This window comes from Amphiprion ocellaris, chromosome 5 (genome assembly GCF_022539595.1).
Source record: "Amphiprion ocellaris isolate individual 3 ecotype Okinawa chromosome 5, ASM2253959v1, whole genome shotgun sequence".
Taxonomy (NCBI): Eukaryota; Metazoa; Chordata; class Actinopteri; family Pomacentridae; genus Amphiprion; species Amphiprion ocellaris.
In genome coordinates, this window is record NC_072770.1 from 8,792,570 (window position 1) to 8,810,834 (window position 18,265).

General features: G+C 38.8%; 1 protein-coding gene across 4 annotated transcripts in view; it reads right to left on the bottom strand.

Annotated features, from left to right (window-relative positions):
* chd6 (chromodomain helicase DNA binding protein 6) overlaps positions 1-18,265 on the bottom strand; it is a 181,590-nt gene that overhangs the window by 100,012 nt on the left and 63,313 nt on the right. For all 4 annotated transcript variants that reach the window (XM_055010483.1, XM_055010485.1, XM_055010484.1 and 1 more), the window contains exons 3-4: positions 5,916-6,513; positions 1,644-1,770 (exon numbers count right to left, since the gene is read on the bottom strand). In XM_055010483.1, coding sequence (XP_054866458.1) covers positions 1,644-1,770; positions 5,916-6,513 — 725 coding nt within the window. The remainder of the gene's footprint in view (positions 1-1,643; positions 1,771-5,915; positions 6,514-18,265) is intronic.

Here is an 18,265-nt window from a genome sequence, read left to right on the forward strand (position 1 = left end):
GTTCCCAATTTAAATCCAAAACTCTAAGCAGAACCTGCACTAGACCAGGTTAGCTCCACAGCATCAGCTACCATGGAGATCTAGCTGCGCAGCATCGGTTACCATGGAGATCTAGCTATGTATCATCAGTTACTGTGGAGATCTAGCTGTGTAGCATCAGTTACCATGGAGATTTAGCTATGTATCATCAGTTACTGTGGAGATCTAGCTGTGTAGCATCAGTTACCATGGAGATTTAGCTATGTATCATCAGTTACTGTGGAGATCTAGCTGTGTAGCATCAGTTACCATGGAGATTTAGCTATGTATCATCAGTTACTGTGGAGATGTAGCAGCAAATTGACTGTAGGCTCAACATACCACGCTGATACACTACCCTCACTTCATAGTTCAACTCTTAGGTCTACTGTATGATAGATTTTTGTTTAAAAACATCCTTAGCAGTCCTTTATTACAAAAACATACCTATATTTTTACTTTAGAACACAGCAGCAACATATAAAACACACACACACACACACAGTCAAGTTTAGGGCAATTTATCCACTTAAGATAGAAGTCAGTGACAAAAACTGCGTCTGATGCATTTTTTTGTTTAATATCCACTAATCTGCCCCTGCTTCTAAAGATAAACAACATCTGTGAAAGAGTCAGAGAAGCAACAAGCATTTTAGGATGAAGGAGGAGCAGGTACAGCCGTGGCAGGGCCGACATGTTTTACTTAAAAATAGGACGTGTCACTGTGCCCTCTATGTGTACTCCTATTTCTTAGCCTTATAAACAGCGTTTTCAGCTTTTCTGGGGGTGGTTGTAGTCCAGAGGTGTGAAAAAAAAGATGACGGTAAACAAGGAACAATTTGTGGTAAACAAATAAAATAGGTGCTGAAAAAGGCAGAAAGGAGCACAAAAGGGACTATTTGTGGGAAAAAAAACATCAAAAAATAAACCTTTCCTGTCTTCTTCTTTCATTTGCACACTATTTTTTTTTAAAAGAAGACAAGGAATTTGTCTGTGATTTTATTGAAAATATGGAAGTTTAGAAGTTCTTGCTCTGACTGCTTTGCCAAAAAAGAAAGTTGATTTTGTTTTAGAATCAATGTTTAGAGATGTCAAAGTAGAAAATGGATGGGTAAAATGTACACCCCTAGCAGAAAAGTATCCCAACAATGCACATGAACCCGTAATATATCAACTTGCTCCCGTGTGAGTCAGGTGTTCAGACATACAGGACATCTGCGAGCTGATTTAATAGATTCTTAATTGGGTTTTTCATGCTAAATCTCAGATCCAATTTCAGCTAAATTCAGGAAACGAGTTCATTTCCAAATCAATTTTCCTTTCTAGTGCTTCATTTTACTCAGGTACAAACTCTGCCACGTACTCCTGTCATTGTGGGACTGAATAGAACTCCCCTTCCCATCTTTTCTGCCTCCAAAATATAGCTTCAGAGTGAAATATGTGGAACCAAGGTGCCCAGAGAGGAAGTGAATAATTTGTTGAGGATGACAGGTTTATAGCTGCCTTTTCTTGCCGTACTCCATCAGCGTCCACTTTCACTTTTCTAAATTCTCCTTTTCTTCCCTTGTTATAAATTCTTCCTCCCCTCCTTCTGTGAGTTGTCGGGCTGTCGGCGGTGGTCTTACCTGGGTTTGCGGCCCCTCTGTTTGGGCGCTGAGGGGGCTGGAGCCTTGCTGTTGGCCTGGTTGTGGTTCTTGCCGTGGCCGCCCTGCAGCTGGACCTTACCATGGACTCCTTGGGTGGGAGGCGCCGCTGTGGGAGCAAAGAGCGGAAAACGTGAAGAGGATTGGGACGTTTGCGAATAAAAGCGAGATTCTCAATAAGCCACAGTGATGCTTCTGGTTACAACTTTTAGCCGGAATTGATTTTTCACGTCTTTTTCCATTACATTGGCTGCTGCTGACCAGAAGCTACCACCTCACTGAGCTGCAGGAGCAAAAAAAAAAAACTCCCAGCAGAAGGTACCTCTGCCTGGGTCGTGCATTTTAATTAACACATTTCACAGGTGAGAAGCCAGTGCGGTATCGCAGCTTTATCGATGCACATGTGCTCCGACTGCTTGGTCGGAGCGGCTGCATAGAGAAGGCCTGAAGTCTACAACCCTCTAACACCAAAAAAACCTGCTGGCTGGTGTTTTATCTTTAATAAATACTGCAAAAAATGCACAATTTAACTGAGAAGAATCATCAGCTTGTAAACTTTCCATGAACTTACCATCTGTGATGCACAATTAAATGGAAAAATTATCCATATTTAAGTTTAAAATTGTGATATTTCATCATTTTTTCTTTATTCTAAAAGCCCTTTGGACGAATCAGATTCTGTAGAAAACTAAAAATTCTGCAATTTTTAGCGCATCCAGGGAAATTACTGCACGTTCTCATTTAGTGTTTAAAGCAGTTTTAGGGAAAAATGATCCAAATCTAAGCTAAAAATTGTGATATTCCATCAAATTCGCTTGATTCTACATGTCTTAAACAAAAATAAAGCCTTTGAACCAATCGGATTCTGTAAAAAACAAAGAATTCTGCCCCCTAGAGGGGCAGGACTTTATATTGCAGGGGAAAATGAGTCCACAGTGGGTAAAAAAGTGACAGGAACACAAAACACCTGGAAACTGAGAGTTAAACACCTGGAACAGCACTAATATCTAGCTAATTTCTAATGCAGTATGCTCACATTTGTCATTCCGAACATGCTACATTACCATTTAGCTTGGCAGGTACAATGTTAGCTCTGTAGATTAGCAAGTTAGCATGCTTACAGTTATTAATTACTACTAAATATGAAGCATAGCTGAAGCTGGTGGGTATGTCATGAACTTACGTATTTGATAAATTTAACTTGTGACCTTTAATGCAGCTATGGTACTTAAGTGGTAACATAAAAAGAGAAGGATTTACACTACTGTTCAAAAGTTTGGGGTCACTTAGAAATGTCTTTATTTCTGAAAGAAAAGTAGTTTTTTCAAATGAAGATGACATTAAATTAATCGTAAATACAGTCTAGACATTGTTAATGTGTTTAATGACTATTCTAGCTGGAAACGACTGATTTTTAATGGAATATCTCCATAGAGGTACAGAGGAACATTTCCAGCAACCATCACTCCTGTGTTCTAATGCTACATTGTGTTAGCTAAAGGTGCTGAAAGGCTAACTGATGATTAGAAAACCCTTGTGCAGTTATGTTAGCGAATGAACAAAAGTGTGAGTTTTCACGGAAAACATGAAATAGTCTGGGTGACCCCAAACTTTAGAACGGTAGCGTAAATTCTGGTTCATGAATTCCCAGAAATCCATCTAATAAGTCAAGATTTGTCACATCAAACATCATGGTACTAGGGAAAAGTTGCCCAAACACCCTGGATATTATCAACGGATCAATTTTACAGCAATCCGTCTCATAGTTGTCTAGACATTTTATTAATTATCACTGTATTTAAGTTGTTGCACTATTTCAGTCTGGAAATTGCAGACAAACCTGAAAACCAAGAGAACAAAAACAGCCAGAGCAAACTGAGACAAAGACAGTAAAAGCCTCTAATTGCTGCACCTATAGATCCCATTATCCTGCGGTGGGTGTCATCTCAGTTCACATCTTCGAAACATGCGTCGATACAATTCTGGATTCTTGCAGGCGAATCCGCTTCCCAGCTTTGACAGAATGCTAATGCGCCTGCCCATCCACCCACCCACACAAACACACAAACACTCAGTGGGTCCTAATTAAATCCAACAATCACATCATAATAAGACTCGTTTATCCCAACATGTCTCATCATGATTTAAGGATATTTAAGAATAGAACAGTCGTCATCTGTGGCGTCCAATTAGCGCCGAAATGTTCCGGCTCCGGAGCTCGCTCAGAAGACAGTTTAGATGTTTTTTATATCTTTATTTTTTTGCTGTTGTTTTTTGGCTGTTGATTAAACACTGGAGGAGACACAAACACACGATGCTCAGTCACGTCTGATGGAAGCAAAGCAGACGTGTGAGAGATTAGAGGCGGCAAAGGTTCAAAAGTGGTAATCGACGAGGTTAGAGCTGCAACAAACACTGACGCCAGCGCACAACTGAAGTAATTTCATGCAAGTTCATCAGATTACATTAAGATTTGGCATCAAACTGAAATCACTTGAGCAACTTGCAAGTTCTAACTACACTTCCTGTATATCATTTTCTGTGTATGTGTTTGTAAATTGGGTTTTTGTGAATCTGAGATGCTTTATTTTTCTACAATAGTGTGATTGTTTTTATCATGTAACTGAATGCAGCTGGTGCTTTTGTACATTTTTCACAATTTTGGAAATATTTTGCACTTTACAATAGAGAAAAACAAATAGAAACCGGTATCAGGCAAGATTTGGACTTTTTTTCTAAGATAATATAAACATAAAAGATGGATTAGTCATGTTCAAATGCGAACAACTTGCAAGTACATAGTGATATCAAACAAAGATTTGGTATTTTTGCTGTGATTTTGCTGATTTTTCAAAATCCATTTAGGAACTTACAAGTTCATGCCACTATCAGACGTTAAGATTTGGCTTTTTTGCTCAAAATTAGACATAGATACGTCATATTGAAATCAAATGAGCGACTCGCATGCTCTAACTACACTTTCTTTCTATCATTTCCTTTGTATGTGTTTGTAAATTGGGGTTCCATGAATCTGAGATGCTTTATTTTTCTAGATTAGTGTGATTTTTTAAACTCATGTAAATGAATGCAGCTGCTGCTTTTGTACAGTTTTCACGATTCTGAAAATATTTTATCCTTTACAACAGAGAAAAACAAATACAAACCGATATCAGGCATTAAGACTTGGGCTTTTCTTTTTCCTTTTAAGCTAATATAAACATAAAAGACGGATTAGTCGTGTTGAAATGTGAACAACTTCCAAGTACATAGTGATATCAAACAAAGATTTGGTATTTCTGCTGCAATTTTTGCTGATTTTTCAAAATCCATTTACGAGCTTGCAAGTTCATGCCACTATCAGACGTTAAGATTTGGCATTTTGCCTCAAAATCAATATAAACATATAACATAGATGAATCGTGCCAAAATCATTTCAACAACTTGTAAGTTCACCGTGATTTCAGACATTAAAGTTATGCAGTTTTGCTCAAATTTAACATAAGGGATAGACTGGTTGTGTCAGTACCCCTTCAACAATTTGGATATATCTGATCTGGAACTCTAATAAAACGTCACTCTTGGTGACTTTCAGAACAATTGGTAAATCAAAAATTACATAATAAAGCAGAGAAATCTGAGAAATCTTCACATTTGAGAATATTGAAGCAAAAAAACTTGTCATTTTGTGTCAAACCCTTACGATAGCTTCCAAGTTTATACTGATATCAGACTAAAGGTTTGGCTTTTGTTTGTCAAATTCAATTAAAGTATACAAGGATAGATCAGTTGGGTCAAAATCTGTTCACGCTGATATCAAACATTAAGATTAGGCTTTTTTTGGTCAAATTTAATATAACTACATGAGACAGATCATTCATGTCAAAATCCCTTCAACAACTTGGATATATCTGATCAAAAACACTAAAAAAATTGCTCTTTGTGATGACTGTTTTGAAAATCAATCGGTTTATCAGAAATGAGAGTACAAACCAGCAAATCTTCACATTTGAGAATATCGAACCAATAACAAGTTATCATTTTGCTGTTAATACACTCTGAGGATTGTTGTCAGGTTTTCTGTTCTGCTGTGAATCGATTTTTAACGTCTGTCAGCCTAAAAATAAACCAGACGTCTGTGTTTGAATGAGCTCAAACTCCACTCCTGCACACAACCACTTAAAAACTCTCCGCAGCCACAAAGGAAACCCACACGAACCGACAAAAAAAAAAACACGCTTCAGAGACGATGCCAACCTTGATTTGTGGGCAGAGGAGGTAGGACTTTGATCTTCGGTTTCCTCCCTCTTTTGCCGGGAACCTTAATGGGCACCTGAGCTGCTCCGGAGGTGACGCCTGCCGTCTTGGCCTTCAGCTCGGCCCTGCTGTCCTTCCTGCCCTCCTTGCCCTTACCCCGCCGCTCCTTCCCCTCCTTCGGCTCCTTGCTCTTCCTCAGCGTGACCGTCGGCACCTTCTCCTCCTTTCGTTTCTTTGGTTTGCTGCTCTCCTTCTCCTCTCCCTCTCCCGCTTTCTCCCATTCCTTCTTGTCCTTTTTCTTTCGTTTCTTCTTCACCCGGCCGCCGCCTCCGCCGTCGTCCTCCTCGCTCAGGGACGACGGCGGCCTCGGGACTCCGTGCTTGGTGGCGTGGACCCCGGCCGCCACGCAGTGATTGGACGTCGCCGTGCTGCCCACCGGCGTGAGGAGGCGGAGCTGGTCCTTGGGGCCCACAACCAGGTGGCCCCGCGGGATTGTGGGAACTGTGGTTTGTGCGTTGCTGTTTTGGTCCGAGGCTGAGGAGGAGGCTGCTGCAGCGGAGGCCGGAGGTGGCGTGTGCTTCAGGAGGCCAGTGAACATCTGAAAAAGAAAAACAGATGGAGCTCAGCATCAGTTTTATTATAGTACGTATTCACAGGATCCATCAGTTTAACACTTTCCATTCACTGTCTATGTGAAACACCCTGCATTGCATTCTGGGGGCGTCGCGTTGCCCGCTAGCTGCCCTCACCTCATTTGCATAAAGTTGAGTTTTCTGCTACTTCAAACTAATAATGGTACATGTCCACAGAGGCGTTTTAACACTAGTGGGTCACATGACAACTGCTTTACCTTCAGTCCTGTAGAGGTGTTGGACCAACATGGCAGCTCGGTCGTAAACTTTCTCTTTTATTACGAAAACAGTTCAGCGAAAAGTATTTCTGAAAACATTTGAGGCAAGAAATAAGATGCTGAATCTGTCCTCATTTCAGTTCAACAATGTCTACTTCAGAGGTTTTATGTTTCGCAAAGCGTTGCCCTACCGCTTGACACGCCTCATTCGCATATAGTTGAGGTCTAGGCAACTTCATGCTAATAATGGTATGTGTCCACAGGATCCATCACTTGGGTCATTTAGAAATGTCATTTTTGAAAGAAAAGCATGTTTTTTCAATGAAGCTAGCAATAAATGAATCAGAAATACAGTCTAGACATTGTTAATGTGGTAAATGACTATTCTATCTGGAAACGGCTGATTTTTAATGGAGTATCTCCATAGGGGTACAGAGGAACATTTCCAGCAACCATCACTCCTGTGTTCTAATGCTACATTGTGTTAGCTAATGGTATTGAAAGGCTAATTGATGATTAGAAAACCCTTGTGCAATTATGTTAGCACATGAATAAAAGTGCGAGTTTTCATGGAAAACATTAAATCGTCTGGGTGAAACTTTTGAACGGTAGTGTAGTTGTGCCATGATGCCGATCTGGCAGTGTCTGACTCAGTTCAGGGAAAAAGATTTTAAAGTCCCAAAACTTCGAACGTGTGGGAGTATTTCAAATTTTCACGAAACAAAAAGGCAGTTTGTATACTGTGTAGAGTTTCAATGAACAGTGCACATGAGCAGAAAAAGCTGAGGAGGCATTTTACATCTGTTGGCTTCTCTGCCACCACCATGCTTCAAATCATGATACTGCCACCGCCATGCTTCATATCATGATGCTGCCACGACCATGCCTCACATCAGCTACTAGAATTCGAAGCTACAACTAATGTTAAAGAGCAGTTGCACAGCATGGAAAAAAGGAGCTTCTTTAGCCGGTCTGAAGTGGTCATTTGCTATTTATAGGAGGAAAATTAGTCATTTAGATTAATCAAACCATCACGAGGAAGACCTACAGTACATGCAGATGGTTTTGATTTAGTGGCTGATGGGTGCATATTATTATGAATTTACTGTGTGAGTCAGTACACCGGTAATTTTATGCCTATTCATTGGTTTCTAACCAAACCCGGCTTTTATCTTGTTGTGTTGTCCATCTGCTGAATACCAGCTTTATTCAAGAATTCATAGAATGATTACTGTAATTATTAGAATTTCCATTCATTTGTTTAATATGTTAAAAAAATGGACAAAATGGAGTGTAATGCACTACATGAAAAGGCAATTCCCCTCAGCTCCAGGAAATTTGCAGCATTTTCTTACTTTCGTTGTTTTGGTGTGTACAGGCCACAACTCAACTGTTTTGGCTTTTGGCAGCAGCAGGCGGCATTTCAGCAAAAAAAAAGCTAGAAAAAACAACTGTACATGGGAATCAAGAAGGAGAAACTATTCTCAAGCGACCAAAAAGAGCTACAACTACAATAATACTTGGACAAATGGACATTTGTGAGATTGTCAGGAACACAACTGCACCAAAAAGCTAATGCTGCTTCAGCTTTACCAAGTGATAATGTATAAATACTGCATTAATGGCTTATTTTACTGCCCCAACTGGAATTGTAAATCACTTAACCCCTTGACGCCTATTGTCACAAATTCGCAACACCACTTCAGACTGCAGCCGCGATAGCGTATCCAGTCCCCAAATGCGGTGTTTATGCATCTTCAATACGTACCTTGGAACCTTTTGCAAGCACTGGTTTCTCGGAGGACTGGTCGGAGTGGGACCTAATTATTATATACCTGTTATTATTATATATATCTGTTCTATGTGTAGTAGACAAATTAATAATCTCCACATATTTTAGCATCAGCTGGAAAGCAAAAAGACGCAAAAGTTTTTTTTTTTATTTAATTGTAAATAAATTCAGGCGTCAAGGGTTAATGCAGGTTGAAACTTTTAAATGGTGCTAAAACAATAACCGGCACATTTTAAAGCAGATTTGGCATACCATACAGCCATGTCCTTATTATGTTGCTAATGCTATCTACCCAACTCTCTGAACTCCAAGCAGTTTCTAAACGTTTTTACTCACTGTAGGCTCATTTTTCACCGCAATATAAAGTCCTGCACCTCTATGGAAACAGCACATATAGGGCTAGAACAAGAGGAAACTAAAAAATGCCTTTTGTGCTGTACACAAAGTTATAATGGCATAAATCATAAAAAAGAAAAAGTGTTCATTACACAATTTTTTTTAAAATTAAAAAACAGTACAACATTTAGAGTTTTTGAGAAGTATTTGTCATTTTGGACAAATTTTAACTCATTTTGGACATGTCTTGAGTCATTGAACAATTTGAACTCATCTGGAACAAGCTTTTGTTGTTAAGTTTTTGAGTCATTTTGAAAATGTTTTGTTATTTTGGATAAATTTCAGTCAATCTGCAGCATTGGGTTGCAAAAAGGTGTCTGGCAACTGTCCAGGTGTTACTAACACTGGAAAAAATGGTGGCTCTACATACAGGGGTCCTCGGTTTACGACGTCCTCGACCTACAGCGTTTCATCGGAACTGGTTACCTGGAACTAGCTGATGAGCTGAGCGGATGAACACGCTGTCACACAGCGCTATAAGATGGCTTTGTTTACATTCAGCGGTTGTAGCCACCTTGGATTGTGCTACATTCACTACCTTGTTGCCATTCATTATGGCTCCCAAGCGTAAGTCAGATTCTTCTGATGGCAGTACTTCGAAGAAAAGGAAAGCCATCTCTATGGACGTGAAACTAGATATAATAAAACGTTGAAGCTGTAAAAACAGTGCAACATGTTCTGTTATCGTCTAGTAAAATGACTCATACATGCATGAAAGTCATTGGTATTCATGACTTTTATGAAGAACTGATCGATATCATGATGCACGTAACAGCTTTGTTTACATTTTCGCCAGAGTTCCAACTTACGGAGAAAATCGACTTCCGTGGGAAAGGAACTCTGACGTAAGTCGAGGACCCCCTGTACAGGAAGCATTCACATTTTTCAAAGTTAAATAAACACAGCCTGCAGTTCAACCTAGTTGCAGCTGAGTCACTCTTCTTGGTCACACTGACGAGTGGAGAATTTGTAGTTGTTTCACAGAATCTGATCCAGACAGACTTACAGAATCTGGCTTTATTTTATGCTAAATTTTAAGAGATAAATAAACACAAACACAACCTGCAGTTCAGCTGAAAATTGTTGGTAATGACTTCCTGGTTGTGCTAAGGAGTGCAGATCTTTTAGTTTTGTACAGAATCTTGTTCCTGCAAATGGTTTATTTTCTATACATTTCCTAAATGTAGCGTGTTGAACAAAATGATTTGGATGAAATATCACAATATGAAGCTCAGAATTGGTCATCTGTCCTGAAGAAACCGAAAGCAGTTTTCAAATAAAAAATAACTTGCTTTTCAACGCCTCTGAAGTGTTTGAGAGTTCAGAGGGTTAAATTCACAGCATTATCAGAATATTCTCAGCGGGGAACATAGAGAAAGTCAAAAGAGGAAGAAAGAAAAGATAAAGAAATGATGTGCAGAATGTGGGAGGAATCAATTATACAGGGGACACGAAAGTAAAAGAAAGATCAGAACAAGGAGGAAATGAGTGAGAAAGATGCTAGTTCTGAGTAATAATGCACAGAGTGAAAAACGGCGGAGAAAAAAATTACATTCTGGTCACGTGCTGTTTGATGTGTGAATCACACTGTGACTAAAAACTTAATATGCAGAATATTCAACCCCGAGGATGAGGCAGGCTTTTAAAACACGCCCTAAACAGCCGAAGCAGCAGGACACCCTCACTATTAATGCCGTTAAATCACCTGCTACAGGACACCAAACAAAAGGCAGGTTGGATGAGCATTAGGTTTGCATTTTGTGGCTGACAGCTTGACATCCCATCCAGTGGAAGTGGTGTTCTGCATCAGTGCTGCTGCCATGTGACTCAACTGAAAGAGTTTTACATGAATCCAGTAAAGGAGAAGCCCAAAGCAGAAATAACTGCTCCTACTCATCATGCTGTTGTTTTTTATTCACTACTTAATGATAAAAAGAAGCTCATCACTTCTTGTACCGCGGAGAAACCTTCCCTTACAGTAATAATGAGAGTAATGAAGGCCGACTGTAACCGAGAACCGAGACTGCGAGCCGAGTTTTCAAGCCAAGGTCAGGTTTTACTCACAGATACCACAAATGACAGATGAATGTACAACTGTGCATAAAGGGTGCTAAATTAATAAATTAATGTGTTGCAGATTTGAAATGAAAACGTGAAATGATGAACCTGCTTCAGTATTTCTTGGTCTAATTCTATGCTACAGGTTGGGATGATATTTTTCTTTGAAATTTTCTTTGAAAGAATTTTTCCAGCTACAATAGTTATTTACCACATTAACAATGTCTAGACTGGATTTATGATTCATTTAACGCTATCTTCAATGAAAAAAAATGCTTTTCTTTCAGAAATAAGGACATTTCTAAGTGACCCCAAACTTTTGAACAGTAGTGTTTATCCTTCTCAACATCAATTGGAATCATTTTTTAAATTACCGCTTATGTCGCTCCATTATAGGTCAGTATTTCAATTTATCGAATACGGAAGTTCATGATATACTCACCAGCCTCATGCTATGTTTCATATTTAGTAGTAATTAATAATTGTAATCATGCTAACTTACTAATCTACAGAGCAAAAATTATACCTGCCAAGCTACATGCTAATGTAGCATGCTCAGAATGACAAATGTGAGCATGCTAAATTAGAAATTAGCTAGGTATTAGTGCTGTTCCAGGTGTTATATATTGTTAATATTTTTTATCAGCCCTGACCAACCACATCTGCCCACCGCTGCTAAGGATGCATCATTTCCAGAGCGGCGTCCTGCAGCAGCGCTGCAGAGGTCAGAGAGGTGATTTCCCCCGTGGCTACATCTGGAACGCTCATGCAGGATGGATGGAACTTCAGCGTCTCATAATCCACTTCTGGTTTTTACATCAGCTCATCTTCTCACAGACATTAGGCAAGAAGTTAGAGCTTAAGTGTATTAGATTGTACACCCTAAATATTCTAGTATCTCCATAAATATTTGCAATAGTAAATATTCATGAATAGCAGACAAACTTCAAGGTCAATATGGACAAACAGAATCATCCATTTCAATCAAAAATACAAAGATGCTTCAATCTCTATTGGTTGTTTTATAGTCAATAGAGATCCACAGAGGTAAAATGCAGCTTCTAATGAAGTCTGCAGAATTAGAATCAGGGATTTCCGCAGCTTGGCATGCACTGACATCTTTGCAGCGAATGCTAGAATTCAGCATGAAGCCAATTTTCATCACTCCCTCCGTATCGTCAAAGCCAGTTAAACTCCTGCCACAGTAACAGCTTTTTGGATATGCAAGTTACGACTCTGCAGTCAGATCCAAACGCCCCCCGCTGAGCTCCAACTCAACCCAGTACTCCACTACAGAGCAGAGCAGAAGAGGCTTAAACAACCTAGAAACAAATATGAGGAGAGTAGTAAACAAGATATAATAAATGAAGATAAATCTGCTGCCCACTTCTGAACCAAAACGTACAGAACGAGGGCAAAAACACGATAAACCTGTGACACAATTTGATAAATATATCACAGAAAAGCAGAAACAACAACCTTAAAAACTACCACAGCAGTAACGAAACCCCAATAAAGCACCTTTACAAGTACCTAAAATATATTCCTTAAGTCCTCCAAGATTATTAAAAAGCAAAACTATTAAAGTATAAAGAGACAGACTGTTCTAAGAAAAGCTGTGACAGCCGCGATTAAACATTAATTCTAAAATTAGACCCACAGTGGTGATTAATTAGTTAGAATTTCATTCTGAAATTAGCCCCAAAACAAAATAAAAATCTTGTTTTAGTAGATATTTGAGTCTGAGTGCAGCTAGTTAAGCCTGGAAGATGCATCTGAACGAAGAAATGCCTCAGATTCCCAAAATGCACCAGGATAAAAGAATACAACAGAATACAAATGAATTATTTTATTGTGCAACTACATTTACTAGCCATTCTGTCAGTACATAAGGATGATGTGCAAATATAAAAATCTAGTGGACGAATCCTGTGTAAGAAGCTGCATGGTGTCGTACTCATAATTAATTTGCTGCAGCATTTATTTCATTTATGGTTTCAGTTTTAGAGCCATTTTCCACTGTTTTCTGGTAAAAATGTGGTTTGACTTGGCATCCTAGATTGTTTATTTCTGACTCTACATTTAATTTATGTATTCGTGTGTTTATTTATACTACAAAGACAGTTTTTCTAGTCCGTGATGTCTCTCATTATTGCAATTCATGTCTGTGTTCTGCAGCGATTTCCGTTCGAATGCTACTGAGTGAATTAGTCTGAATTAACTAAATGCCGCCACATTGACCAAGACGTCTACACGGAAACGCATTACGGAATCAATTTCCACATCCTCCTCACTCTTTGCTCCGACAGGTATGAAAGCCGGCATGCGGATAATGAATCCGTCTTCGTAATGAATAATAACGTGCTGCCTGATTGATCCCTGCAGGGAAACGCCGTCGGCTTTGCAGCAGGTCACAGCAAAAAGAAGCGTTGGCTATTAAAAACGTCACCCGCCGAGGAGCGTCTTTGCTCAAGAACTCTTCGGCCGGGCAGATGTTTTCCCTGACAGAAGGCTTGAAATTGAATCATAACGTTGGAATAACCTCCCGACTATCTAAAATAGCCTCGGGCTCCTAAGCAAAATCTGCTGCTCTGGCCTTGTTTCCAACCCCATTACCGAAAGTCTGAACACTGCGGTAAACCGACACCTCTGCTGAAGAGAGTATACGTACCGACAACACCTTTAATCCTTTAGAAAAAATACAATGTGCACCTTTGACACGTTCAGCTTATCTGTAAAGAGAAGGAAGGAAACTATCGATATTTTAAAGACATAAAAAAATCTAACTATCGACCAAACTATTGATGTTTTAAACCGATCAATCCTGAGTGACCGCTGAGTATCAATGTGCCTTTCACCCTCATCTAAAGGTTGCTTCAAGGGCAGTGGAGTCAATATCACTGCAGTTCTGAATGCCAGTGTGCCTGATTCCCATCGACTGAAGTCGCTGATGGACACTCGGCGACTCAAAGAGCATTTTCCCTTCAGTGGCACCAAATCCACTTCACATCGAAGGCCTTGTGACCGTTTGTGTTGCGTAACCACTGATTGACATTCGTTCGCTTTGCTTTATGACGTGGAGGATCTGCAACCGTTAACTGCGGTTGTACAGATAAGATTTATAAACGGACAGACATGAGAGGAACCCACGCAGCGCCAGAAAAAGACGGGCGTCACATCTGAAGTTCATGATGCAAGGTATCGAGGAATTTGTCACGCCTCCTCGCAGCTGTGCATGAATATTGGCGCACTAATAATGTAACAGGATGTATTCAATGTCAGAGACTCCGGATTATTTGGTTGATTTGTTTTTTAGGGCTTTTTTTATGCCTTTGTTGGCACTGACAGTGGAAAAAGACAGGACATATATGAAAGAAGAGTAGAGAGTATGCAGCAAATGGTCCCCAGGTGGGAATCAAACTCGCAGTTCAAGGCATTTGTAGCCAAACCACTCTATTAAAGGCTTCCAAAAGATCTATAGTAGGTCCTTGGTTGTCCGACATCCTCGACCTATGGCGTTTCCCATAAATTTATTAGGAAAGTCTTGTTCCGTCATTCCAATGTGATGTTGTTTTAAAAAGTTCCACACAAACTTTTTAAAACAAAGTTCGTGTGGAAAGTAGTTGGACAAATACATCATCACACAGCGCTATATGAGGAAGAAGGCTTAGTTTACTTTTGTCGGTTGTACGCCACATTGGCAATCCAATGTGTGCTACATTTGCTTTCTTATGTTTGTGTTGTTTTTTTTTAAACTTCTTGCCCTTTATTTTGGCTCCCAAGTGTTTTTATGTCCTAGATGTCCATAGTTTTACCACTGTGTTAGCGTATGTGAGTAACATAGGTACTTATGTACAGTATGTGGGTTCCGACTCACGGTGATAATCGTGTTATGTCACGCCGTAGGAGCGGAACGTAAGTCCAGACCCCCTGTACTATATTTGTACTATATTCTACTAAATTGAAACTTTTGCAGCTTAAAGTCTCAGATTATTTGTTTAAACCCAAAAAAATTCATCTTGGCGTATCAAAGTTCTTCCCATGAAAATAATCCGTCCTTGCCCTAATTCCAAAACACCTCCTACGGGTTTGAAAGGCATGTAATGTTGCAAAAATCACTAAACTTACACCATTAATCAGAGCCAGAAACCATGAAAATTTAAAAAATGTGCAGATTTCAAATGGTCCTTAAACTAATCATGTGCAACTTTCTGTTTCATTGAGAAAAATGACCATATAACCTTTTGCAGTAACTAGATTCTGTAAAAAACAAAAAAAAAATTGCAATTTTTGGTGCAAATTAGAAGCAGTGAGCAACTCATCTGTGACCAACAGTCACATGATTCAGCTGAACTGTATGCCTTGTTTTCTCAAAGCAGAGAGAAGACAAGTATGGAAATAAATTAGAAATGTAAATAATAAAATATCTACAGTATGTAGAGCCAACGTTGTTTTCCAGTTCCCCATACCTGTTTTAAAAGCAGAGGGGATCGAGCCTTTCAAGTAGTGGCCCCTAGGCTATGGAATGCTTTGCCCCTGTCTCTGCGCACTTCAGATTCTGTTGAGTTCTTTAAAAGGCAGCTGAAGACCCGGCTGTTCAGTCAAGCTTTTAGCTTGGTGGTGTTGTTGTGACAACTTGTTTGCATGTTTTCTGTGTTTGTACACATGGTTGTGTCACTCCTTGTTATCTATTTGCTGATTGATGTTACTGTGAAGCACTTTGTGAATGCATTTCTGTGAAAAGTGATATATAAATAAACGTTGTTTGCTTGCAGTATTGGTAACACCCATGAGCACTTGGAAAAATGTTGGGCATGTAGGTTCCATTGTTTTTTTTTAATTGTGTAAAATAAATAACCAAAGAAATTCCACTTTCTTATGATTTATAATTTTGCTGCACAACAAAGACATTTCTGAGGTTGTTGTACGTCTCGCTATGGTTGTTCTGTTTCTGTAGAGGAGCAGGACTTCATATTGCAGTGAAAAATGAGCTTACAGTGAAGGAAAACGTAAATTTGTCTTGCTTTTCTTGTCCTTTTTTTTCTCTTTTAACTTTTTTCAAGGTGGGAGTAAACAATGACTGAACCTGTTTGTATGGAACTTTAACTTTTTTGTTTAGAAAAAAATAAATCAGAAGAAATACGTATATTTTTAAAAGTTCAAAGTTGGACTCAGGAGAGGATTAGTCTTGAAAATGCATCCAGAATAGCCGTAGTTATGATTTCCGTATGTTTGAATATGAAATAATCCTGTTAGGTTTGCTGGAATACAACCCAATCTGCTCTGTTTCCTCAACTGTGATTTCTACAAAGACAAAAAACAGGAAAAACAACATTTACTGTAAATGCATGACATAAACAGTTAACTAAGGAGTTTTTAAATCCAAATATTACACATGGACATATTAATTTGAGTGAAAACACACCCTTTGCATGCATGAAGTACACAGCAATTTAGAGCCTAAATACTAAACCTAAAATATTGTTTTGTATGGTTTTTTTTTTTTTGGTTTTTTTTGCGGGCTGCACAGTGGCGTAGTGGTTAGCACTTTCGCCTTGCAGCGAGAAGATCCCTGGTTCGCGTCCCGGCTTTCCCGGGATCTTTCTGCATGGAGTTTGCATGTTCTCCCTGTGCATGCGTGGGTTTTCTCCGGGTACTCCGGCTTCCTCCCACAGTCCAAAAATATGCTGAGGTTAATTGATTACTCTAAATTGCTCGTAGGTGTGAATGTGAGAGTGCTTGTTTGTTTATATATGTAGCCCTGCGACAGACTGGCGACCTGTCTAGGGTGTCCCCTGCCTTCGCCCGAGTCAGCTGGGATAGGCTCCAGCCCCCCCCGCGACCCTAGTGAGGATTAAGCGGTGTATAGATAATGGATGGATGGATGTTTTTTTGCTATATTTTCACACCAAACACAATCTCTCAGCGTGGCACTGTCTCTTATAGAAGAAAACTTTAATTTATTACTTAAATACATTTAAAATAAGATATTAATTAAGAATAAAATGAAAAACCTAGTCAAAATGTGAAATTAAAGGCAATATATTGAATGCTGAAGTACAAAAACATGGTGAAATTTAACAGCATTAATGCCTGTGAGCAAACAGAAGGAGATTAAGAAAAATTAGCCGGTGAGATTAGCAAAGACTGAAACTATTACACTTGAGCAAATTAAAAAAAAAAAAAAAAATATATATATATATGTGTGTGTGTGTGTATATATATATATATATATATATATATATATATATATATATATATATATATATATATATATATATATATATTAGAGGTCAACCGATATGGGATTTTCAAAGGCCGATGCCGATACCGATTTTTAAAAAAAATTTTCAGCCAATGGCCGATATCTAAAGCCGATTGTAGAAGCCGATTTTTAAGGCCGATATCCTTTTTTTTTTTTAAAGCACATCGAATACAAAAGGCAATTTAAACACTGAAAGTATATACATGTATATTACAAATTAAATACACTAGTAGAACTCTAACATTTATTGAACACAAAAAGTGAAAAAGTACAATAACATAAAAAAAATACTTAAAGTTAAAAAATACAATTAAAAAGTAACCTGAAAGTGGTTAGGGTTAGGCTTGTTGTTGCTCTGCTCTCTGAGTGCCGGGGGTCCTTCTAAGGGAAAAGCGGTCGCGGCAGCTGCCCGTATGGGTGCCTGATCACAAATCTGCTTTTTATTTGTAAACATCGGCCGATGGCCGATATTGAAAAAAGTCCATATATTGGCCCAAAATATCGGCCGGCCGATATATCGTCTACCTCTAATATATATGTGTATGTATATATATATATATATATATATATATATATATATATATATATATATATATATATATATATATATACATACATACATATATATATATATATATATATATATATATATATACATATATATATATATATATATATATATATATATATATATATATACACATATATACACATATATGTCAATACAGTTCAAAATCTAACTTTTCTACATCCATCCATCCATCCATCCATTATCTATACACCGCTTAATCCACACTAGGGTTGCGGGGGGGGCTGGAGTCTATCCCAGCTGACTCGGGCGAAGGCAGGGGACACCCTAGACAGGTCGCCAGTCTGTCGCAGGGCTACATATAGAGACAAACAATCACTCTCACATTCACACCTACTGGCAATTTAGAATGATCAATTAACCTCAGCATATTTTTGGACTGTGGGAGGAAGCCGGAGTA